This window comes from Gobio gobio (genome assembly GCF_949357685.1).
Source record: "Gobio gobio genome assembly, chromosome: 17".
NCBI classification, from domain to species: domain Eukaryota; kingdom Metazoa; phylum Chordata; class Actinopteri; order Cypriniformes; family Gobionidae; genus Gobio; species Gobio gobio.
Window position 1 is genome coordinate 36,079,824 of NC_137110.1, and position 27,603 is coordinate 36,107,426.

Here is a 27,603-nt window from a genome sequence, read left to right on the forward strand (position 1 = left end):
GATGAACGAAGGTCTTACATGGTTGGAACAACATGAGGGTGAGTAATTACTGACAGAATTTTCATTTTTGGGTGAACTAACCCTTTAACTTCTGCCCCAGCCCCCCTAAAAAATGTGTGATTAACCTTTAAAGCATATGAAACTGGCGGGAGGCTTCGGCTTCGTCCCGTCTTTTAGTTAGCCTGGTCTTACCAGACTCTCGTACATTTCATTTGTACATAGAGTCTGGCCACTCTCCATTGACAAGCGTTTACTTCCTCGAAGACGGGAACTCTGTTGAAGTTTAAAACTTTTGGATCTGCCTAACCAATCGCTAACGTTTTGTCATGACGTATGTCAAGCACCGTTCATTCGCCTTTGATTCTCACATTAACTGTGCACACCACCTCAGTGTCAGTGATTGGACATAAGATCACGTACGTTTTTTTTTTTTTTACTGTTTTGAAAAAAGTAAGACCCCAAACTTGCTGACCCCAAACTGTTAAATGCTATCAGTATGCTATCAAGAAAAATAAAAATCACACAATGTCATTTCTCTTGCAAAATGTTTAATTAAACAAAAGTATTTAAACTTTTTGCACAGCTATCATGGATGTGGAGCTGACTACATTGTCCTTCTCTGCAGCTTTTTTCTCTCCTTAAATAAACATGGTTTAAATAACAATGCTCAGTAACATTCAGACGTACCATACTTTTATAAAAGTTTGGAAAGTAAATGATGAACAAACTCATTTGTAAATAGACAAAACCATTCTTATTGAATGGTGGTCTCAAAACTAACAGTGTTTTTTTCTGTAATAAGGTCTATGCCAAAACTTTAATATTGATACAGATGTGTGAATCTGAATGAGGTGGATACAGTTCTCTTATACATATATATATTAAATGAGCGGTGCTTGAATGTGAAGGTGGCACATTTGGTTAAGCATCTACAAAACATTCATCTTATAAAGACCCTCCTGTTGGTATTTCTCAGTTCATCCAGCAGGGGGCGACTAGTACCTGCCACCAACTCTCTTTGGCAACTCCTATGTACATACAGTTTCCTGTAATTCCTCTGTGTCTGTATCCTTGCACTTGTCCCGTGACAACCTTGTGCTGCCAAAATAGTCTCAGGCTGTATCAGATGAAGGCCGCGTCTGTTGGCTTTCATGTATCTCGATGTCGGTGAAGTGTGAACAGAAATTGAGCTGTCGGTCAAAAGGCAATGGGCAAGTGCTTATATTATCACTTGGAAAAGGCGATGTTTATTTTCGTGGCCCACTCCAGATGAAAAGATCATCAAAAACAAGTAACATGGAGACGCAGAGACAGAAAGGATAAGACGCATCATTACTCTAAATCAACAGTAAAGTTCAATCCTGTGATTTTCCTGTGGGTTGGTATTCGTCAAGTCCCGTTTGCTGGTGAGAAATGAGCGTTAAGTAGGAGTTGCAGATCACTTGGCTCCGTGTGAGGTCAGATCTGGTCTGGTTGTAAGGCTCATTTGTGTGTGGAAGGTCACTGGAGGGGTTTGATCAGGTAAAGCTTTTCTCCATGTTCGCTAGTGAAAATGGGAGCTTTCTTGTAGTGCTCTAACAGTTCATCCATAGAATTGAAGCGCCGTTGACCGATACAGTAAACTCCATTCAACGACTGCACTTTGAAGTGTTTGTTCTTCCCCACTGCTTTCAGAGACACAGAGAAATCACTTGGCTAGAGAGAAAGAAACAGAATATTCATTAGTGAACTTCAGCCTACAGATGGCGCCATAAGCCCTAGATTTCTGGCGTCTCACCTTCACGGCACATTTTTGATGTCTCCTTTATTTAACACAGCTGAATTAACTCATCAGCTGATTTGAACAGTACTCCATGACCTGAGCTGGGTATGTGCAATAACATCCCAAATATGCAGTAACTGCCCTAGATCGACAAGCACTTTCAATGACAATAAAATAAACAAAAAGTACTATTAATGTCAAGCTTTTAAAAATGTACTCTTTGCAATCATGCTGGAACAACTTTACTGTTTTCAAGAATTTTTTATTTAATAGCTATAAATGTCATGTAAAGTAAAAGTAACATTTTGCAAAGTTAAAATGTTATTTTTACAAACATCAATTTAGGTTTTTAGAGAGTCATATAGTAGGCCACATGACATTTTACTACCTGAACTAACCTCGACTTGTCAAAGTCAAAGGATCTCAGACATTTTCAGACATTTTGACCTTGAGACACATGGTGCTTTAACAACATATTGTAATAATGACTGTAATTACTAAATGAATGTTCTACTCTGAGCTGTTCATGCCTTTTGACTCAGAATTAGGCATTTCTATGGCAACACTATTAACGGCAAAATTAATCTGTGTAAGTTGAGTAACCAATAGACAAAACCACAATACAATAACAGGCGTCATACAAATGCCTCATTAATAAAGGGTTAGTTCACCCAAAAATGACAATTAGCCCATGATTTACTCACCCTCAAGTCATCCTAGGTGTACATGACATTCTTCTTTCAGATGAATAAAATCGGAGTTATATTAAAACAATTCCTGGCTAATCCAAGCTTTATAAGGCAGTAATTGTTGCTCTGTTTTTGAAGTCCATAAAAATGCATCTGTCCGTCAAATAACATGCTCCACACAGCTCTGGGTGTTAATAAAGGCCTTCTGAAGCGAATCGATGCGTTTGTGTAAGAAAAATATCCATATTTAAAACTTTATAAAGTAAAGTTAAGTTTCGGCCGATCGCCTTCCGTATTCAATTTCTGGAAAAAGTGTTGAAAGTGCCTCAGCAGTTCAAAATTTTGAATTGCGAGAGAGGCACTTTCAACACTTTTTCACGAAAGGCGATCGGCCGAAATTGAACTTTATAAAGTTTTAAATATGTATATTTTTCACAAATGCATCGATTCACTTCAGAAGGCCTTTATTAACCCCCCCAGAGCCGTGTGGAGCAAGTTATTTGACTGACAGATGCATTTTTATGGACTTCAAAAAAAGTGCAACAATTACTGCCATTATAAAGCTTGGATTAGCCAGGACTTTTTTAATTTTATTCGTCTGAAAGAAGAATGTCATACACACCTAGGATGACTTGAGGGTGAGTAAATCATGGGCTAATTTTCATTTTTGGGTGAACTAATTTAACTATCCCTTTACTTTCTTTCTGGGCCTTGAAAGTAGTCGTTGTGTTGACTGTCCATGTGGGGTCAGAGAGCTCTCGGATTTCATCAAAAATATCTTAATTTGTGTTCCGAAGATGAACAGGTCTTTAGGGGTTTGGAACAACATGAGGGTGAGGGATTAATGACAGAATTTTCATTTTTGGGTGAACTAACCCTTTAAACTGTATTGTATGTTATTTCTATTTTTGGTCAGATTAATCTTGTAGTATCATAAAAACAAAAAAGTCAATATTAGATGATTAAACAGAAACATTAATTACTTAACTACTTGCTAATGCTGAAGCAGCTGCCATCTTCAGTGTTTTTGAATGATGCAAACGGACAGACAAGTCAATTTTTTGCATCATTGACAGTTACACCAAATTAAATGTGGGGCCCTGTATATGGGATTAAATTCCTGCCGAAAGTATTGCGGTCATGGCTCAAAAAATAATAAGCGTGAATCAAAAATGTAAAAACAAGGGATGTCAATTTACACAAATTTCCATGATCGATCGTCGTTTAAATTAACGATCAATTAAAAGGGGCTATATGCAACTTTTTCCCCAAAATAAACGTAACAATAGCCTTTTTATTTTACCATTTATGACTCAAACATCTCCTGATGAGCATACTGACACCTTGTCCGCTCACAGTGGGTGCACCTATAAGCCTGTATCCTATTTTTCCTATTTTCTGGCGGGTAGGTTTTTCCCGCGCTGTCTGCGGATGTGACGTCACCACCGCTGCGAGAGCGAGCAGAAAATAAGAGCAGTTCTATTTTTTGGCCACAGGTGTCAGTCGCGAGTTTAAATTTCAGAAAAACTCATATAGCCCCTTTAATCGATAAATCGTTAGCCTTAACACTGCATATGCGTCTACAGCAGTGGCTTATAGCCGACCGCATGACAGAGTGTGCAAACGCTGCTCAAGACACCATGTTCCTCACCAAATCAATGAGAAGGGTTTTTAATCTAAATAAAGGGCTATAGGATTGTAAAATGAATCGATGTGATTGATAATTTTATTAAATTCCTTTACGCGAGTCTCCGGAGGCTGACTGCACGCGCGCCTCGTCCGCTTGGCACTCTGTGATGACGTCATTTTTTGCCGCGCGCACCCTCGCACAGTCACCTTTGCGCACTGCGCAGACCCTTTTTACAGTCTATGGTGCGGCTTTATTCCTCATGTCTGATTTACAGTACATGTTTCGCGGTTGAGCAGCACGCACGCGCATGACCCTGATTAATCGATGATCGATAGGTTTTATCGATTAAATGTATTATCAACAATTAATTGATCATCGATTAATAATTAACATCCCTAGTAAAAACACATGTACACAAGTGTACAAAAGAAAGCATGAAATGCAAGAGCATAAAATACAGAGTAATAAAACCAAAGAAAACAACTTAAGAACACATAAACATAAGTTTAAGATTTGTGCAATATCATTTTTAATGTGTTTAAAGTTTTGATTCAAAATTCAATTTTTTTTTAAAATGCACTTTCATTTTTTAATTCACGCTTATTATATTTTATACTACACTATACTATACTTATTATACTATATACATTGTTTACTATTCTGGTCATTTTTTTCAGTTTTGTACAATATATTTTTTACAAGTGTTTTTACATTTTTTGATTCACGCTTATTATTTTTTGATCCGCGACCGCAATACTTATATATATTAAATATTTAATCCCATACCAGTACCATGAAGCTTGTTGAACAAATTGTATTTATTTTTAGTTCAGTTTTAGCTTAACATTTCCGAGACACACTTGAAGTGGTTGACCAATCACAACACACTGATCCAACCAATCAATCAGAGCACATTGTGTTTTTCAGAAGGAGGGGCTTCATAGAGACCGGAACTAAACAGAGCGTTACTGACAGACTGGGAAGAGAGATGCTGCAACAATGTAAAATATGAGAAAAAGTATTATTTTTTTGAACATTAACGCAAGAAAACCTATTCTAGTGAACCCCAAAAACAAAACCAAGAATTTATAAAAGGGCATTAAAGGTCCTCTTAAAAAAAGGAAAGAAAAATAAATACTTATATTCTAGTAACAAAAATGTTTGATTTGGTTTATTATTAGATAATAATAACCCTGCAAATGACAATATGGACACTAATAACTGCTCAGCATTCAAGTGGCTATTCACAGCTATTGAAAGCTACTATCTGGTCACTGCATTTTGATTAGATCCAAATAAAGACTCACAGAGGACTCGCTGTCTCGCACGAGGAAGTCTCCCTCCACCCCCCTCTCGTTCAGCGCATACTCAGCCTGGTGCCGTGTCACGTTGCCATAGTACCAGTCCCTTCCGCCGAATTTCCCCGTGTGGGAGGGCCCCGTGTGGCTGTTCTGCCGGGAATGGGAGCCCGAGGCTGTCGTTAATGGACCATCGTTGAGCACAACCACATAGTTCTTTGGTACCAGACCCACCTGCCCACGGCAGTTCTTACACCTCCACCATTCTGGGTCATTCTCTGGCCTCTCCAGTACCTCCATCGTCTCGCCCTTTTCAAAGTTCAGCTCCTCCTCCGTGACGGAACTGAACGGGTAGAGCGTCTGAACAGTGTGAAGGACTCTGGGGCCCTGACCGTTACTGAGACCCAGCTGTGAGGAGAAGACAGCGGGAAAGTCGGCCGACATGTCCTCCATCTCCTCCTCCTGGACGTAGTTGGAGGGGAACCAGCCCATCTGACCGTTATAGCTGCCCCTCCACCAGCCGTCACTGCATTTCTCCATCACCATCAGCCGCACCCCCTTCACCAGGCTGAGCTCATCCTCCCGTTCCGCGTTGTAGGCAAACTTCACCACGGCTGGAGTGTTCAGGTCATATATTCGTTCAGCCCCGCTCCCATTAGAGGAGTACTCATCTGTGCTGGGAGTTGGAGAGGCTTCCCGTGTGCTCGTTTTGCGTTTCGTTTTTCCCAGGCCTGAGAAAGAGAAAGACAGGTATTAGACATCAGACACAGTAATTATGTAAAACTCGAGCCTCTGAGCTCTGCTAATTAGAAGTAGAAGAGAAAGGGCAGGGATATTGATTAATGCTGTAAACTCATCAATACTAATCATTTCCTGCTTAAAGAAAACATGTAATAGAATCACCGCAGCCCACCACATTTTCTCTTCGTTTCCTCTATCTTTCTTTCTCACGTTCTTAAACCTTATCCATCACATTTTTTGTTGTTCACAGCCAGGCAAATGCTATACAATTTCAAAAATGAAACACTTACGCAGAGCCATACCCTCTTATGTGGGCATTGTGAATACTGCGAATGGCCACCGAAATAAATCGGCAGTTGTGATACAGATCTCAGCGTTGCAGCTTATCAGAGTATAAACATAACCATCAAACCAAACAAGAGAGATGTTGACCCATCACTTAATATAGACTCAGTTGTGTATAGTAAAGAAATACACATTTACATGTGTGCACTGTTACACACAACCACAAACATCAGTACCCAGCAGTTTCCTTCCTGTAGCAGATGATCCATGCACCTGGTTTCACACTCCTCTCACCATTGCTTTCCTTACTCATAAACAACACACAAACACAGTCTACCTCTAACTCTACCCCCCCCCCCTCCCTCATCTCAATACACACCTGCAGAGCACACAAAATGACAATAACTTCCTCTCTATGCTATGAAAGAATAAGAGGAGAGAGAGAGAGAGAGAGAGAGAGAGAGAGAGAGAGAGAGAGAGTGCAGGTGTTCACATGTGCGCTCAACTGAGGAGAGAATGGAGGTGGCCTACTTTTAAGAGCAAAAAGCAGCAGGATAGACAATGTGTGTATTTATGAGACAGGGTTGCAAATGATGATGGTTTACATTCACACATGCTGCGTTTCCATTCAAATGAGAAGGAATAGGGTGGCCATTTCCATAACACCAAAAAAGAAGGACACACTGCGGAACACCAAAAAAGAAGGACACACTGCGGAATTTAGTGAGGCAAGAATAATTGCATAGGACTCTGGTGTACTCACAACTACAATACAATTTTGTTCATCATATCAATGGTATCATGATACAGTGATTCTGCAATAGCCTACTCTATTCATTGCCAGACAATTAGATCTATGATATATCTTGTTGTAGACCAATGTGTAACAGAAGAGGCAAAAAAGTGTTTGTTCACAGTATTTGTATTTATTCAAGACATTGTGATGTCTGTTCAAAAACTGAAATAACAGAAATACAAATGATAAATAAACAATGAAAATACACATTTCAGTTCTTAACAAAGAAGTTCACCCTCTGCAGCAGCTCATGCAGCTCTTTGTTATCTGAAATGTGTATTTATTTATTTATTTATTTTTCGCATTTATTATTTGTTTATTTATGCATTTCTGTTATTTACAGAAGTCCAGAAATGTAATGTTTTCTGGCACTGGGCCAGATTATTTGGTTAATGTATTTCTGTATGACTGGTGATGCTTGACTGAATGATTATGATAGATTTTACAAAGCTCTGCAGCAGAGATTTTGTCATTTTTTCAAATGAAAAATTAAATGTAATCGTCAGTTACTTTTATGTTTTTCCGTGCGGGCATGTCGGGCAATGGCGGCTTTCCCTTGACTACTAACGTCCACTTCATAGCAACACATTGTGCTTTTTGATATAAATATGTTCTCTTTTGTCCATTCCGGATTAAATGAGGTCTGAGCGTCTGACATTTAGGTATGTTAAAGAAGCACTAGGTAGTTTTTGCTCTCGGGGTCCCCCTACAGTTGGGAAACAGTATTGTCCTCTACTACTGTCGTAAACTTGCATTCTACATCATTGGATGCATCGCACGTGCATTTGTTGACATGACAACTATGATAGCCCTGAACACTGCAGGAGTTCACATTCAGGTGTTCTGCTTGCGTCGCATGTGAAATGTCTTCATCCCAGGTACAGTGGCATATGTTTCAGCATGTCATATGAATATAATTTCATGGGTTTTATTTTTTTCAAACGCCAAATGATCGCGATGCTCACGTTTACAAGCCAGCGTCATTATAGTAGACTAGTCTATTGGTTACCGTTTTACAGAATCTATATGATACTTCAATTCAATGTTTGAGTGGTAGGTAATAACCATATATCGTCAATATTATAATATCAAGCTACCCTAGATGAATCTGCAAATTTGAAAAATTGATTTGCATTATAGCTTGAGGCAAGACAAATAAACCAATATCACAGACATGTTAGGTATCCTAAAATATGATTTTGTACGTCTTATCATATGTATTTACTTGCAAGAATGTAGCCCCTCCTCCTTCAGCTCACGCCCACGAGCAAACGCTGCCCAATGTTGATCCTTGTCCTGCCTTTAAACCTATCACTTTCTCATTTCCTCTTTTTGCTTTCCTCCGACAAAACCTTTGCTTTCTTATTTTTCTGTGCTGCTTCGTCCATGACTATAACATTCGTCAAACAAATGATAGTTGGGCTCGCACGTCCGAATTTAAGGAAGTGGGGGTGGTGGTGGAAGTGACGTATATGCCGTAAAGCAGTCGAATTTTGTAGTTCTTTTTGTTCTCGGGTTACTACCCGAAACCCGAAGATTAAAAGTATGATTAAAAATGATACAGACCCCGTCAGGCTATGGCAGACGTGTCATTCAACCTATTCTAAGTCGATGTATCATCACAAGAGGTTTGAAAATATATTATAAAGGTTGAAAAGTTACCTAGTGCTGCTTTAACGTTATGATATGACATAGACAGCACATGGTGGAGGCTTGTTTATGTTTTTAACCAATGATATTTCAGATATTTATTTGACACTGCTTTCAGGAAATCATTTGTTTGACCAGAGATCTTACGACATTTGCCGCTATGCTGCTGCGTCCCAATAAAGATTCTAGAGCGGGGTTTTATCGGCCGATTCAGTGCAACTCCAAAAAGAAGGAAAAACGAGTGTCCGGTTTGAGGCTGCGCCAGATGCCGGACAGGGAGCTTAAAATACAGACTGTCCGGCCAAAATCTGGACGTATGGCCACCCTAAGGAGGAATGTGTCTGGTGTTGTGCATTCCTAATGAATGGAGCTAAATCTAAGCAACTCTTCGTGTCAGGTTTTTTAGTTTTTTTCTTCAACCCTGATATTAAATATAATTTAACCATAAGGAAATGTAATAATTAAGGAAATTAGATATTCCATCATGAGATATATGGGTCAATGACACAAGACTAATGTCTAATTTATTCAAAATTACATTAACTGTATTGATTGTTTTTATATTTTTGGTCAAAAATGACAGGGTGATACAAATTTCCGGATATCATAATGAATAAAAAGCCTCAATAAAATTATGAAATTCTTGAAAAGAAAGCCTTAAAAGGCACAATATGTACGATTTTTAGATTAAAATATCCAAAAACCACTAGAACAATGTTATATTTTGTTGACTTGTGTACTTACATGAAAACTTTTTGGATACATTTATTGATAGAAAACGAATCATTGTTACATAGTTCAACATGGTTAGTCTTATTGTTTATATTCCCTCTGTAATCAATTTTATCCCTTAAAACTCATCTTTGAACACCAAAATTACATATTTACATATTTTTCCTGTGGAAAAAAAATATTTGTGCCTTACAATAGCTATATTGCCTTATAATATGCAAATGAGCCCCACCCCCACTCACTCGCACAAGCACAGTCGGCCTACTTACTGAGGTAAACGCTGCACAATGGCGCTCTTTACAACATTGGACACATAACGGTAATTTATATGATTATCCTTTTGCTTGACTATGGCTGCTTCCGGGGTTCTAATGCCATTTCATGCTTTCTGACTTATTTACACTGTTAAAGAGTTGGATTCTCATGCTAAACATGGCCAAAATGTAAAAAAATGGAGTTGACGTAGTATATCTGCCAAATCAAGCGGCAACCTCCCGCAGTTTCTCTTGAAGCCAGTACGGAAGTGACTTAAACTGCAATACATCGACTGGCCGCTAGGGACAGGCTCCAGAAGGGAGCAGAATCTCATTGAGCCCCATGTTAAAATGCCCAACTTTCCTATACTGGTCTATACGGCTAATTTTGCCCTTCATGACAACTGTGAGGGGGGTGCATTTTTTATAACTCATTTGTTTACATTATATAAAGCCTTCAAATTTGCATAATTAGGGGCATGGCCATTTTGAGTGACAGGTGGAGGGCCATTTATCTGCTGTCTGTTAGTCATCGCGTCACCTCAGCTCCGCCCATGTCCCGCCTCTTTGCCCATTTTCTGTTATCCGTATTACAGTCTATGTGCCAAATACACTCAGGATTTTTTTAAGTATGGCCATTTAATTAAGTCATAAAGGGCGGAATTCTTTATATGTGCACTTCTCCTGGATATGCGTGTGGACACATCAACGAGAACTAGAGCAAGAGTCTCAACAACGAGCTTCGTTCCGGTTACGGGAGCCATAGGTAGCGCTGTCTGTCATTTTGTTTTTAGACCACGAAATCAACAATGTCACTAAAGAAGTGTGTTTTTGGTTGTGAGGGAAAGACAACCTTGTTCAGCTTCCCAAATAACCAAGCATTAAGGAAACAGTCGATGCAGTTTGTTTTTCCGGAGCAGCAACAGAGTTCTGCAAGTGTGTTTGTTTGTTCCCAGTCATGAGTCGAAACCACAGGCAGTGAGTGAAACTGCATAAAATGTCTGCTTTGTTGGCAATTGGCGCATGTAAGTGCATATAATGTAAACAACATGAACATATCATGAATCGAAAGTTATGAGTGTGTGTGTGTGCTCGATATTCTTTAGCTCCGCCCACTGCACACCTTCACAAGTTCGGCTATTTTTGAAAGAATCTGTACAGCATAGCTGTCTTTTATAGATATGATAAAACTATAGACTCTTCGGAGATATGAAGGATGCAATACTACTCTATGGATACTCGAGATTAACATGAGATTAGCAGAAACTGTGTGTTATGCCCCCTTTAAACAGCTAATAATGTGTTGCTAATGTTAAACAAACCATGTTCCCGTTTGCCATCTCAGTCTGCCTTCAGTATCAGCCAGTCAACTCAACGTCACTGGAGAACGACATATAGTTCATCTTAACATCGTAATATACATCATATACATAATTCACTCGCTATATTGCTAATACCCGATTTTTCATTTCAACAGAAATATATACCAGGATAGCCTGGCTTCTCTTGAGACTCCATCCACTGCTTTAATGATGTGCTAAAGCCTGCCGGCACGTTGGCATAGGCCTGTCACGATAACAAATTTTGCTGGACGATAAATTGGCCAAGAAATTATTGCGATAAACGATAGTATTGTCGCTCTGAGACCATTTTCATCTAAAATAATGATAAATGGCATAATAATGCAGGTACACCTTTTCAAAGATCAATAAATGTTTATTTCTAAAGACTATTTAACACTGAAAACGGAAAGCATTTTAAATATCCACAATAAATGAACAAAACAACCAAAACAAAAAAGCAATGGACTCTCTGTTAACAAACATGCCCTTGAATAAACAGCTGGAAAACTGCAACGGATGATTGTGTTTTAGGTAGTGCTGGGAATTGATAAAAAAAAAAAAACTAATTAAAATCACATTTTTTTCTGTAATTAATCACGATTAATACATTTTTAATGTTTTGATATTGTAATAATTTCAGTTACTCTCCAAATAAATGTAGAAGCAATTTATTGACAGCATATTTTAAATGTGTTGTATTGTCAATATGATGTTTTTATGAATGAAGGCCAGTATCACTGATGTCTCTATGAAACATTAATTACGTTACATTACAGTATAACTGAAAGCTCCCAATTTCAACATTTATTAGGCTTTAAAAAAAAAACTTTTAATTTAAGTGAACTTAAAACAATCTTTACATAACACCATTATAATAAATATCATTTTACCTGTGGCCTTCCCTGTTAGACATATACAGAAATGTAATAGTTATCAAACACCTTTCTTAACTGCATAAATAATACATGAAATATAGATTAATCATCATTAAAGCTAAAATTTTCTCTGTTACCTTTGTTCTTTGATGAACATTAATGACAGGCTTCATCAGTGCTCCTGTCACTTTAAGAACAGCCACCTGCCGAACATGACGCGGATCTCACGCGCTGTCCCGCGCATCTCATTTCCTCAAAACTCTTTAAGTTAATTTAAGACGTTATTTAACTAATTTAAGACTCCTAATATGAGAATACTCAAAATTCTCTGTGTTGTTGTTATTGTTTGTTAATGAGCAAAAGAGAACTCGATGTGAGCATGTCGAGTGTGTGTGTGTGTGTGTGTGTCAGAGTGTCCCTCGATTAGCTGACATGAGACGCAGCCACACAGACAGGACATTGACATACAGCGCATTCTCTTGTGTCTTGTCGCGCTTAGAAGCATTTACATGTATAAGAACGTGATCATATAATGTAACGCTCGGCAAAAATGGATATAAAAACGGACGCTGGAAATTATCGCGGCCGGAAAAATTATCGAGCTCATTTTTTTTATTGTGCGATTAATTGATTTATTGACTATCGCGACAGGCCTACGTTGGCATAATTGGTTACAAGGTAGATTGTGATGTCAGAAACACCAGCGATTTCAAACTGTGTTTTTGAGTCTTTGGTCCACTGCAGTGTTAAAGAGAAAATATTTATGAATTTGCACATGGTTTGTCTTGAAGCATATTATAAACACCACATAGACATATAAGAAACATACAAAATTAGATTTTTTTTTACCACAGGGAGACTTTAAATCTAATTTTCTAGATTTACCGTGAGTAGAGTACCATGTTTTACCATGCCTAATATCGATCTAGCTTACTGCAGTGTGCAACAAGTGTCTCATAGTAGGTGTTGAGCGAACGCACAGAGTAGGATTATAACATAACTTTCAACACACTCAAATGTATCTAACATGATAAAACATGCGCTGCGTTACTCCACATACGCATGGCAGGAAGAAGCGGAACGGCTTTCAGCCCCATGCACCCTGCTTCATACAACAGTAACGTTAGTAAATCTTTAATACATTAGTTCATCCATGAATATGATTTCTGTCCGAGTCCTGTCAGATTCTGCACGGGATATAGAACTCAGATGATTCTGCGAAATCCAGGCATCATCAAGCTACGCCTCCATTTTGAATAGGCAACCTTTAGCTGCGAAAATTACATATTGTGCCTTTAAAGAGATAAAAAAATGTAATTCTGTCCGTCATTCCAAGCACATAAGACTTTGGTTAATCTTTGAAAATGAAAACTGAGAACTTTCGATCCTTCCATTGAAAGTCCAGGTAACCCAAACTGACTGGATTGAGGTAGATCAACTGAATTTGAGCTTGCAATTGTTTGTAAGAAGGGGGCGGGCTTTAAGCAGACTAAATGATTGGAGAAGTCTGACATACGTCACCAGAAAGAAGTCGGTTGACAAAAAAAAAAAATGTCAAAAAAGACTCAGGGGACATTTACACAACAACAATCTAAGTCAAGTATCTTAAATATTAGATAATTTTCCCTTTTTAATCACCAATAACAAACAGGAAGAGAAGGCAGAAAAAACCAGAAGGAAGCAGAAGTCTCTCAAAGGACACATTTATAAAGAGAAACCTCTAACATTTTGTCCCTCAGGTATGATGCTCTCAATGGTTCATTAAAGCATGAAAGAAAGTTCTGGCGTAAAAAAAAGAAGAGTGGGAATCCGCTGGGAAGTGGGAAGCTCAGAGGCTTTAAGGTAAAAGTTTTCCATGGAAACAGTTTTTCAGGACCACAGGATGCAACTCTAACAACTGGATTTTGAAGTCACACTAAAGCAGGGCTCCAAACTAACATTTGAGGGCAGTAGCACCGATGTCACTAAGTTCTACAGATGGTGACACCAGCACCTAATTTGGTAGCGCTGGGGGTGGGGGGATTTTTAATCAACAAGGTAAATTTATTCATCAAATTATTATTATTTTGCATTAACAAGTCCAGTAACTAATAATATTGTATGCTTATTTATTGGAAATGCACATTTGACAGTAAAGCACTGAGCTTGAGTTGAGAGATGCAGATAAAATTTACTTTTATTAACAACATGTAAAAAGCTTCTTTTTTTTTGGTCATCACATTAAAAATAACATTTAAACTGGATAATATTTAGAGCTTTGGGGCCAGATTTACTAAACAGGGCAAAAAAAGTGCAGATGGGAGTGGAAAGTTCTGCACGTGATCCACTGACAACGCGCATATTAAAGAACACAGATCATTGTGCAGCCTGATCATTTCCATAATGACCAACGCAATCTACCAGTTAGTGTCTGGTTTAAGAAGTGCTATTTTTGGGCGATAAATAATGGCGCAAATACCAGTAAATTGACTAACTCAAACCTTTGTAAATCACCTCGCATGATTCATTTAAATACTCTCCTCCCATAAATTTTGCGTCTGAAAGGAAACTCCTACAAATGCGTATGCAATAAGGTCAGAAGCAAAAATGGACTCTGTCCAAGAACTAATTGTTCCACTGTGTTTCTTTAGTAAATCCTGACAGTAGGTTTTTAACACCAAAAGAGGGTTTGCACTGGCGCAAGCTGTTAGTAAATCTGGCTGTTGAAGTGCTGGAAAAAGTGTGAAGCACTTGAAAGTCCTTGAAAAAAGTGCTTGAGTTTCGCTCTCAAAAGGTTGCACGAACCCTGAAATGAATCATGTAAAAACATTTGACTATTTCTGCAGTTAGCATTACTACATTAAATCCATGTTGAATGTTGGTGATTGTGGACCGAAAAGCCTTTTAAAAATGTTTTCGGTTACAGTTACAAATTACTTCATAAAGTATTCAGTAACGTAATCCAAGCACCACAATATTAAAGTAATGTAATCTGATTACTTTTGGATTCCTTCAAGGTCACATGTGTAAATAAAGTCAAGTAAAAAGCCCTGCTAAAGCTAGTGAAACATCTATGGTCTCATGTCCTATGTGGAACAAGACTCAATACATACTTAGTTGAGACTGAAGTTAGAAATTAGGCAAGGTGTTTCAGTTACACCAAGTGTCAAGCGTGTTCTCTTAACACTCATGGTAACAAACATTAGTCAGTCTGTTTAGGGGTGGTTGGAGAGATTGAGTCATTCTGCTGCTGTTTACACGCAAAACAATGATCAAGCCTTTCATTCATAGGCCCTTCTGTGATTTCATTGGCTACTATAAATTCAAACTCGAAAGAACAGGATGTCTTGTTTTCTCAACTCGCATCATCCGGCAGACTTTTCCAAACAAGTGAATTTACTCACAATTCTGCCACAACCGAAACATTTAACACTCATCACACAAAATGCAATGGTTTTGATCGGCATGGCTGATAAATTATTCTATATTTTACTACAAATCTGGCATCAAGTTTTAAGGTAGTGTGTCATGCACCAGAGCGGTGTGTGTGGTGGAAGAGAGGCAAACCGCCAATCGTGCATGTTCAAATAGGGCTGCAGACAAGCACAAACAGAGGAGAACATGGGTGGGAAAATTAATAATTGTATTCATTAATTTTAACTGTGATGTTATTTATGACAATGCGCACTATACAATATTTCATAAAGAATGAGCATGAAACATTAGAGCCTATCCAAACACACTAAAATTAATCTATTTGTCATGTGTTCAGATAGTATGCACGACACTTTAAAACCAAGGAATCAAACCTTCATAGAATCTTAATGGTCGAGTATAGCGGAGAATTGCAGTATGACAAAAAGCCAGACGGTTATCTTAAAGTAATAGTTAAAAAAATATAACATTTTGTCATTATTTACCCTCATTATGTTTGTATGATTATGAAAACAAAATAGTTATTTAGCAGAATGCTAAGCATCTCTTTTACATTAAATTGAAGGCAGTGGTCCTCAACCGTTTTGGCACACGCTGGTTCATCTGCTGTAATGACAAAGCTTTTTTTATCATTTGCAATTTTTCAGATACTAGCATCATCCAAGTAAATAAATACAAATTATAATAATTAAATTGCAGAACTTTTAAGAGCTGAATGTTATGTTGTTTTTAGCCAGTGAATCTACATGACTGTTCCAGTTGCTTGTGATTTACTGAATACGTATCATCTAAGAAATATTTCAAAATATTTTACTCACAATTGCCAAAAATATTGACAGTGGCTATGTTTTACTAATTGCAAATAGATGCTATTTACACAAAGTGTAAATAGAATCTATTTGCACTTAGTAAAACATAGCCACTTTAGTAAAATATTAATATCACTTGTGTAAAATATTTACACAAAATGTAAATAGCAACAGAAAGGATTTTCTTTAAACTAATTGCAAATAGCAGTATTTTCTTTTAACTAAGTGAAAATAGTGATGCTTGGATGCGGATACTATTTGCACCTGTGTATTGTATTATATTATAAAACAATAAGCAATAACAACAAATTCAGTGTATATGATTATTTTTATTAAAATCATAAATTGATGCTGCCTTATTGGAACATTACTTGTCCCCATCCCTAAAGCCCTACACCTAACTCTATCCATTAAACACTTTATTCCCACTATTAGATACACGTTAGGCACTTTATTTCCACTTTTCAAATATTTTCGTTCAAATGAACACCTCTCCAAGCTGCTATGCAATTGGAAAAAGGGGGAAGGATGAGTTGGGTTAGTCTCCACGCAACAGCTCTGTTATCACTGGGATTTCTTTTGTAGTTTTCAGACAATAGTGAGCAGAGTTAGTGTAAATAGCCTCTGCAAACAAGACAGGCTATTTGTACTTGGTATAAATAGATACTCTGTAAAATATTTTAGAGCTTGGCATAAACTATAAAAAAATGTATATTCATTATATGGCTTTTTAATATTAATTTATGACTTCCTCATTCATCCAGGCTTCAAAGAAATAAAACAGTTATGAAGGGGTGAATTAGAAAAAAAAAAAAAAAAAAAAAAAAAAAAAAAATTATATATATATATATATATATATATAATTTTTTTTTTTTTTTTTTTTTTTTTTACTTATTTTAATTTTGTTTGATGTCAATGATGTCATTGGTTATTGTGTATCTTGTGAGCAAACATCATCGAGGTCAAACCTGCCACAACAAATCTTGACATCATATATTAATGTACACAAATACGATATACGAATAAATAGCAAACAACTTCACAAACAATTTCTATCTGTTCCTCACATACAGCTTCAGAATATGTTGCATCAGTCAATTGGGCCACTTTCATAGTGTAGTGATGTTTTGTAATGTTTGTCCATCCCCTTTCATGGTCGTTGTATTGGAAAGGGCTGCACAAACATTCTTCAAGATTTCTCCTTTTGTGGACCACGTTTGGAACCACGTAGAGATAAGTAATGATGACAGAATTTTCACTATACTTTTGTCCAAGTCTCAGCACACAGAATTTCCTCAATGAGAGAAAATCTTTATACACAGTTATGAAAAGACCTGGAAAAGACTGAGGAAAAGAGAATAAAAATAGGGAGAAAAAGATAGATGAAGGCTGCCAGAGAAAGGGTAACCTTGTCACAATGGATGAGCAGAGAGGGGAGGTAACCTTGATAACTGCAAATCGGGTTCAGGGATGAAAGCAGGAGCTGTATGCATGAGCAGCATTGACTGAATGACCTCAGACACAGATGAGATTATGAGCCCAGAAGGAGAAAAACACCAATACACCAGCACATGTGTTTGTATGAGATGCTCACACACACACCTCATTTATGTAGCCCATAAACACACCTGAGTCTCACCTCGCAGACAGCGGATGAGCACATTTATCAAAGCACATTGAAAGAACAAAGAGTTTGTGAGAGAGCTGTCCACAGAGGATCGATAGGCCAATAGGCTGGGAAAGAGGATGTGCTTTTAAAACATGACCCCCGAGGCCAAGCATTGAAGCTGTCTGTATGGTCATGACACAGCTTTTGACTCACTTTCAGTGGCAAGTAAAAGATCCATTAGAGGTGGCAGAGTGTACAGTGTACTTTTGTTAAAGGAAAAGCGATGGAATAAATGAAAATTTTCACATGATTTATTCACCTTCCTGTCAATCCAAACCCTTGTGGTTATTTATTTTTTTGGTCTGGTTCAAAAATCTGGCTCTGAACAATTTATTCACAAATCAGACTGATTCCCCAAAAATCTAATTTCATCCAATTTCATTCATTACCCCGAAATATGTATTCCTAGTGCCAGGCCCGATTCTCAACCCTGTTTGAGAAGTGACATATACCAGGAATCATGTCATTAGAAATGGGAGTTCAGTGATCCAGTCACAGTGGTTAGTTGTCCTTGATGGCAACGATTATCAATGAATAATGACTTAAATTTCACTCTGTTTCTCGCACAAAGCTATCTTGTGACTATTTGATATGTTTTCTAAGCCTAAAGCGATAGTTCACCCAAAATCAAAAATCATCATTTGCTCAATTTAACGTCATTAAACCCTTCTTCTCTTAAACACAAAATCCTTTTTATAGAATGTTGGTAACCAAAAAACACTAAGTTTCTTATTTAAGTCAGTCAGTCATACCGATATGGAACAACAAAAGGGTGAGCAAATCATGGCAGAAAACACAGAACCCACTCGACTTTAAAGAGCTGAAGCATTTAAAGCGGCAGACGACAAAATAAACAGCACATTACTGTCCATTGGTGTGGATGCTAATATAGTTATATAATACGTATTGTTTTTGGCCTTCTGAGATATTAGGCATCTTGCTCACTGGCACAATGGTGATCATCTCAATATTCATATTCAGATAACCCATATCTTTCACTAATCTAATACACAACCTCCACCATGCTACAGTTAGCTTGATGAAAAAAATGTGGGTTTAGATTTAAGCTACAAATAATGAAATCCAGGGTGGCATTTTATTAATCTGGCATGGCTCTACTTTTAAACAGTTCATGTTCTCGTCCGTCTGCCAATGACCAAATAAACCACAGCCAACCAAGAGCTATCAAAACAGCTATTTAATAATGATCTTAAATGCACAAGAAACAGTGACACAGCCTGCAGAGTCTCACTGCAGAGGTTCTTGCCCTCAATCCTCCCATTTCCTGTCTTGGACTCCATGCAGAGATTCATGTGTCAATAATTAAGAGTAGCATGTAACATGCTTCATAAGGAAAGTGAGGGAGGGGGGGAAAGGATGTTCCAGAGAGGTTAAGGTCAAAAGGGTAGAGAGCTGGGGCCCATTTACCCTGACAAGGAAGGGGTGGTGTAGTTTGCGTGTGTGTGGACATCTTACAAATAGATGTCAGCAGGAAAGCAAAATGGAGTAGAGGATGTCCTTAATTGCTCTGTCAATGGAAGTGATGATTTTGCACTCAACAAACATCTCTTTCTGTGTGTAGATATCTTAATGGCTGCCAAATCTGCCTGCCTATCTGAATTCTACATACATGTACAAAACCATGTACACTACTGGTAAACAAAAGTTTGGAATCATATTTTTCTTTTTTTTAAGTCGTCACTTATGCTCATTAAGGCTGCATTTATTGATCAAAATAAATCAGTAAATATTGTTAAATAATATTACAATTTAAACTAACTATTCTAGATTTTAATACATTTTTTATGGGCGGCAGTGGCTCAGTGGTTCATGTAGGTTGTCTACAAACCGGAAGGTTGGTGGTTCGATCCCCGGTTCCACCTGACCAAGTGTCGAGGTGTCCATGAGCAAGACACCTAACCCCAGCTGCTCCCGACGAGCTGGATGGCGCCTTGCATGGCTGACACCGCCGTCGGTGTGTGAATGAGTGTGTGAATGGGTGAATGTGAGGCAAAATGTAAAGCGCTTTGGATGGCCGTAGGTCTGTTAAAAGCGTTATATAAATGCAGTCCATTTACCATTTACCATTTTAAAATGTATTCCTGTGATGGCAAATCTGAATTTTCAGCAGCCATTACTCCAGTCTTTCAGCAATCATTCTAATATATGCTGATTTGGTGCTCAAGAAATATGATTCCAAACTTTTGACCATAAGTGTACATGAGATTCGAAACACAAATAAAATTAAAAGACTCTCTATTTCAATTTAATTTACCCATGAAATGGGCTTGCTTAAACCACCATGTAGTTGGAACACGTCGCCTTCCGTATAAGGAAGGCAATCGACCGGAAGCTAGATAATTTTTCACATTATATGAAAGACAGATGCACTTTTATGGACTTCAAAAACAGAGCCACAATCACTGCCGTTATAAAGCTTGTCATATGGATTGTCATATGATAAGAATGTCATACACACCTAGGATGACTTGAGGGTGAGTAAATCATGGGCTAATTTTCATTTTTGGGTGAACTAACCCTTTAATATATATATGATCCAGGGCCGTAACCACCATAGACACTGAGGGTACCCCTCCAATAATTAGAAATGGACAAATTGTCCCCCCCAATATTTGAAATTCTTGCACTGCTCTGCTGCACTCCATTACGCAGCACTCTGTATGTTAGGATGACAAAAAGGTTTAAAAGTTACATTTTTTTAGTCTGATCTGCCTCAGGTCTAACGGCGCTCGTCAATGTCAAAGTGATTGAGATGGCCAATCAGATAAAAGTAGGCGGGGTTTACGTTCTCTTTTGGCTCATGCAGCGTCTTCACAAACAGACGAGCGTGTCAATCTAACGCTAAATGCCATTGCAGAGACTCTATTCTTTCCAGTGAAATCACAAAACAAAATACACACAAACGTGTCCATGCTCTTAATATATAATAATTGATGAACATCTTTGATTTTAAAGAAGAAAAAAAAAACTATAGGGCAGATTAGGACCTGTAACCTTTGACACGGTTTCCAAAAATTCTACCACCAGACTATTAGGAAATATGAATGTTAACAGCGGATCTATACATTTATTCCCTAACAGGAACAATCTTGGGACTGACCATATATTTGACGCTAATTAATGCAAATATGATTTGCAAATAGTCCCAAAATGATTATTTCCCAACTAGAATTAGACCTAGAATTTTGTTCACTGTTCTGTTTCATTATGATTGAAATAGAAAAAATTGGGGGATTGGAGGATTTCTTAAAAATACCATGTAAAAATCTCATCTTGTGAACCCAATCTCATGTCTCGTCTTGTGAGATAAGTGTCTCGTCACACCCCTAATGATCAGCACTGGAAATTCTGGGACACATTAGTCTCCACTTCACAGCCAGGAGAATTGAGTCTGACTCTTCTAAACTCACACATACATTAAGCCCCAAGACACAACTGATCGATCGGTTCACCTCTCTCCCCTGTGTGATTAACGGATGGAAAACTAATTAGGTTTTACAACAAAAGCCTTTAAATTAGTGATTCCTGCTTACACGCCCTTGATGTTGAAGGTTTTATTTCTGCATTTCTAAAGGTTTTAAATTTCTCACATGAAAATAGGCAATAATGCAGCAATATCAGAGAGATGGAACTATCATAATGAAGAAAAAAAGTCTCATTAAATCATTGAAAAGAAAACATTCATTAGTTAAGCATATTCTTTATTTATTTATAAGAAAAAAATACTGCTTATTAATCTTTGAAAAGGTCATGTGGTGCAACCAACATGCAGAAACAAAAACACAGGAAATTATACCTTAGAGAGGACCCTTGGAGACCCTCATGAATACATGTCAAGGTCAATAAATCTCTAAAAGTATCACATAATTGAACCTTTTTTATGTAAAGGTAAGGTTAGATTATATTTATGATATTAATAACTCACGATACTTATAAAAAAAAAAAGTTAAATAAAAAAATACAATTCAAAGGTAATATTGTGAAAAATGATTACAATTATAGCGATTTTATTCCACAGCTCTAATGAATACCCAATATTTATAAGCATGTGTTTTAAATAAGACTTATAAAAGATTTAAACTCTTTTGTAAAGATGTACACTCTTATTTGTCATTGTGCCAGAATATTACAAATAAAAGAATAATTTATAAATAGATTAAGTAAATAAATCTCTTACCAAGTGTGTCTTTGAGATTTTTCACCAGAGAACCTTTCTTCAGACTGTTCTTGCGTTCGACATAATTGGAAGGAACATAGCCCGTTCTGTTGGATGCATTTCGCACTCGCCACCACGTTTTTGAGTCATCGAGAAGCCACAAGCGCTCATTTTTCCTAATGTCAAGTTCCTGGTCTTGCTGTGCCGTATAGTCCCACTTGGCAATAACAGTCGCCTCCTCTGACATCTTTCATGGAGTCCCTCTGAAATATACAAAAAAAGAAAAAAAAAGAAATTAGAATTCTCATCCAGCCAAATGACTTTTAATAGACTAATGGAGAGTCCTGGATTCATCAACAGTCATGCAGATTGTGGAAAAGTGTGCAGCTCTGCTCTATACAGGCTATCCCTAGACACTGAGCAGAAACCGCAGGAGTGACAGGATGGATCGAGAGCCCTGCTAGCCAGGAGGTAAAGCTTGTTTCTGAATGAACGGCTCTTAATGTGCGAGTCTCGCGCTCTCGCTCTCTCTCTCTCCCTCCCTCTCACTCACACACAACATGACAATCCCTCCCGCTACATTTACACACTCCCCACGAATAGCAGCCTTGGCCTTCAAACAGCTTTTAAAGCCTCCCCTTTTCACTTTACCATCTTAAACACAGTAAATTATTCAGCAGATGGAATGAAGGAGAGAGAGGAAAAAAAAGAGATATTGAAAGAAGTGAATAATCATGTTTCGGAATACTATAAGGAATTAATTAAACAAATCCATGTGAACATACAAAGCAACACACATTATGAGCAGACTGAATAAAGAAAGAAAAAAAAAACTGTTGATAATAGCTACCAACATAACTATAAGAAAAAAAGACAAGGAAATATAGCTTTAAAGCATTTGTTCAGCCAAAAATAAAAATGTTGCCCTCGTGTTGTTCAAGAGACTTTGGGTAGATATTTTTAATATTCTCTCACTGTTTTTGTCCACCAACTCAACATCAACATGATCAATCTTCAAAAAGTACATAAATACATTGTAAAAATATAAAAGTCTTCTTGAGAAACACAACTGCTTTATATAAAGAACAGATTTTAATTTAGGATTTTATTTATATTTCAAACATTGATGAACGCACGTACATAGAGCACATAAAATATGGTAAATGGAAGCTTAATTTTTGTGTTAACTATCGGTTTAAAGAAATAAACCCATGAAATGAGAAATAAGTGTTTCGTAGCTTGTAGTCGTATTTGTGTTACATATGCATGGTTGGGTGGGCTACTTTTAGAATGTATTCCACAACAGATGACACAAAATGTTGTTTGTACCATACTCTAAGCGACATGATCTAAATACCTGATAACTTTTCCAACACTAGGAGATTTTTTCACGTTTTGAGTTTACTTCATAAAAGAGAAAAACAAAAAAAAATCTACTAGTGTTTTAGGAGAAAATAAAATAAGATGCTGAAAAAAATCCTAAACATTGTATTAAGAAGTGTTACTTAAGTAAAAAAAAAAATTTATTAGGATAAAACAACATCCTTATTTATGAAGTGTCCGCTATTCCCTGCTGACTGGAGCTGGAACAGGAACTTTATAATATCTATATTTAGTTCTGATTAGAGATGCACTGATGTATTGGCCACAATATTTATCAGCCAAATTTTGATCAATTTAAAATCATTGGCATATCGCAATAGTTTATTATTAACTGCATGAAGGTGCTAGCCTGACGCCGTCATACTCAAGTCAGAAAATGAGTCTGATACTGCTCCATTGGGCTGTGATTATGAGGCGTGTTTCAACCGAGGCAGGAAAGAAAATGTCTCTGCACTCAATTAGATAGATCTACAACCAATCAGAGCAACGGAGCGACACATAGTTGTCAACAGAATTCAACTGCACGCACGCTGGAAGAAGTAGAAGGAGAAGATGAGTGTAAATGATCTTTGCCAGTGTTGTAAAAAGAATTTAAAGGGGGGGTGAAATGCTGTTTCATGCATACTGATCTTTTTGCACTGTTAAAGACTTGGATTCCCATGCTAAACATGGACACAGTTTCAAAAGCTAAGGTGGACGTTTGATGGGAGTATTTCTTTGCCAAAATTAGTGCTTCCTGTTTGTCATAAGTTTCGGAAAGTTTTTTTCGATCATGGGTCCGCTTAACGTCAACAGGGCGGAATTTCCTTGTATGGGCCGTACGGACAATTCTACCGGAAGAGCGCGAGAGAGAGAGAGAGAGAGAGAGAGAGAGAGAGCGCGTGAAAGCAATAGGCTACGCCCATCAAAGCGCTGGCTCGTAGCCAAATAACCCTGCGTTAAGGCAAAAGTGGATGGAATTTGCTTTTCCGGATCAGCAACGGAGTTGCGCAAATATTTATGTCTGTTCCCTGCATTTCGGTGCCGATTGTTATATAAACAAGGCCCAGTTTGACGCCGGATTTTCAAATCGCCTAATACTGAAGGATGGAGCGGTCCCAACGATAAAGGTCCCAACGTTGGAACCGCAGGCAGTGAGTAAGACTGCTTCAAATGTCTGTTTTTGCCTATGCCCATCAAGTAGCCCAAACATGATCACGTATTGATCAATGGAGCATGCGATGTATAGTGTGTACATTTGTTTAGCTGGCCACTATATGTGTATGTTTGTGTATTGTAAAAGCACTCCAAACAACAATACACAAAGAGTGGGGAAATATGTTGAACTAAATAAGCGCGCTTCTTCATTCAAATGCGCTACTATTCCATGTCTTTCTATGTAAACACTAGCCTGACGCGCAAAACCAGTCCGCTTACTACAAATCATGTCTACACAAACCACGCGTAAACACACACACGATATAATTAAAGTATAAATGTGTAAATAACACAAGCCGCTAAGCATATTATATAGTTAGTGTAACTTATACCACATAGAGATGTCCTGCTCTAGTCGTTTTTGCTGCTGCTCCTGTTCAACTTCAGCCTCTGGGTCTGATTCCGGATCATGGATGTATGGCTGTATCTGATTAAAAGCCATTTTTTATGTTGAATAAAGTTTTTTCCCGCTTTTAGGGATGACGCAGCTTTCAGACGCACTCAACACAGTAACAGCGGCGCGCGCTCGACATTCTTTAGCTCCGCCCACACGATACGCCCCCAGCCGCACGGCTTTTTTCGGAAAGACTCGGAACAGCGCATCTTCCTTTTATAATTATAATAAAAATAAAGACTTTTCGGAGATATGCAGGATGCAATGCTACTCTATAGGTACTCAAGATTGACATGAGACTGATTGAAACTGAGTGTGCCCCCCCCCCCTCCCTTTAAGGATACACGGAGTACTTACCAACATGATCATAATTTTTGAGAGAAATAGTAAAGGTGAATGCATATACGAACAAGTTCTCCGTTTAGGATTAGAACGAATTCAACCCAATCGCTCTTTGGTGATGTGAATGATTACGTTACTGTTGATCGAACAGCTCTGGTTCGAGCATAGTTGCTCCACAACGGATCAAGTCCAGACCGAACTTCCCAACCGCAAATGTTGTGGGCAATGCTAAGTTCAGCTGGCATCTATGAAGGTGCAGAGTTCTGTAGCACAATTCAATGTTTTTCTCTGGGTGAAGTGTTGTTAATGTTTTATTATTTTGAATTGTTTTTTTTTTTTGGGGGGGGGGGGGTATATTTGTGCCTCTCCTATAATGTTGATCTGTTAAATTAATCCAATCCACATTCAATGAAAATGATTTGATGATGCAGCAATAAACTAGCTAGTATACCTTCATGCATGTGCTTTTGAACATCTCTTTTAAACATGCTTTACAACATTATCAAAACAGCAATCAAAAGTTCAAATAAGTGAGAAAGTGACAAATATAGTATCGGAATATGCCAATAGTTAGATACAATCTTGTTTCCAGGTTAATAAATTAAGTGTAAGATATAAAATATTTTATGATTATATCTTGCATTATACACTTTTTGACCAATCAAAATGCTGACTTGAATAAGTATGCACCTCTCTTTAAGTATAGCAAATCATGGTTCATGACTTAACTATAGCCTATTGGCCCAAACTTCCCCTTTCAATAGAAATACATCCACACACACACACGCAACATAAACCTGTGCTTTCTTGTCAAGCGGTTTCTTTAAAAACAAGCACTCATAAGTAACATTCCCTCAGACTTCCTCGTATGTGTGTGTTTGAGAGAGTGTGTCAGTGAAAGAGGCTTTATAGGACCATGATGGCACTGTGACAGCGCTGCTTACTGCTCCAGGGACACCCAGGATGTCATTGTCCAATCACTCTGACAGCTGCCACACACAGCTCGAGTTAGCAGTGAAAAGGGGACACTTCATGATACTGTACACAAACACTAGCCACTTCATCATTAAACAGCCCCCTTCCCACCTTATCAGTGACAGCAGGCTACCTCATCCATAATGCCAGCAAAGAATGACGAAATGCGAGTCTGTTAAAGTGGTGGGCCGACCGTAATGCCACAAATCACAGGTCTTGTTAACTACTCTCAGATATAAAATGAGAGCTTACAAAAGACAGCAAACCTCAGGTATGACTATAAACTGCTACTTTAGAAGTTTAAGTGCTAACAAAAACAGCAGTCACCTTCCAGAACCACTGCCAGGTCTCCATGTTCCACTCTCTCCCGTTCCCAGTGGAGTAGGGAAACCTGTCAACTCACAGATAAAGCTGTCACATGTGTCAACACCTGGGCGATACAATTACAATGACTGCCTGACGGCCGGCATTTTAAACAGCAAGGGATAAAATCTCCTCTTCAGTAAACAAGCATGTCAATTCCTAGATCTTTCCATTCCTTGTGTGGTGCTGAAAGAGAAACTTGACGTGAGTGCAGAGTGGATTTTTTTTGTTTTGTTCGCTCTGACACCTGTCAAACTGGGGTCTGGATAAACAGAGGACACTTCTTGCTTACAATGCAGTGGTTTATCCGTGTTACTTAACCATGGTGCTAAGCTCATACAGCCACATTGTCTAAAATCATAATCCGGTTATGCAACATGATTATGGATCCAAAATCCACTTTTTAAATGCATTCACATTGAAGTGGAGTGGTTAAAAATCAATCTCCATTACCACTAAATGACAGCGCTAATGACTGAAGGGCAGCGCTACAAAACGAATAAGCACATGACTTCAAATGATGTTACTACAAAACGACTATTTTTAGCATTCATTTTAAATCTGCTTACACAATTCATAACCATCAGTTAAAAGTGAATTGGGAATGAAACTACTGAATAATCCCTATAAACTTCATAGGAAATGCATTTGTAGATGAATGCATTTGTCTTTTGTTTTTTTACAGCTATGGACTCAACTTATGCTTTTTATTCTTGATGCGACCCATCACAGATGTCACACACACATGCCTCACATTTTGCTTTATACGTTTTACACAAGCGGCAACCTTCCGGTTGGTCTCTCTCTTGAATCCAACATCAAAGC

The 27,603-nt window shown here is 37.9% G+C and overlaps 1 protein-coding gene across 2 annotated transcripts in view; it reads right to left on the bottom strand.

The window, feature by feature from the left end:
* Positions 1–435: 435 nt before the first annotated feature.
* Positions 436–27,603, bottom strand: part of nck2b (NCK adaptor protein 2b) — a 66,011-nt gene continuing 38,843 nt past the window's right edge. Inside the window, exons 2-4 of one of the 2 annotated variants that reach the window (XM_079841498.1) lie at positions 22,146–22,387; positions 5,389–6,110; positions 436–1,695 (exon numbers count right to left, since the gene is read on the bottom strand). In XM_079841498.1, the coding sequence (XP_079697624.1) occupies positions 1,501–1,695; positions 5,389–6,110; positions 22,146–22,371 (1,143 nt within the window). In that variant the 5' untranslated portion in view covers positions 22,372–22,387 and the 3' untranslated portion in view covers positions 436–1,500. The remainder of the gene's footprint in view (positions 1,696–5,388; positions 6,111–22,145; positions 22,388–27,603) is intronic. The other variant, XM_079841499.1, reaches the window with a different exon arrangement.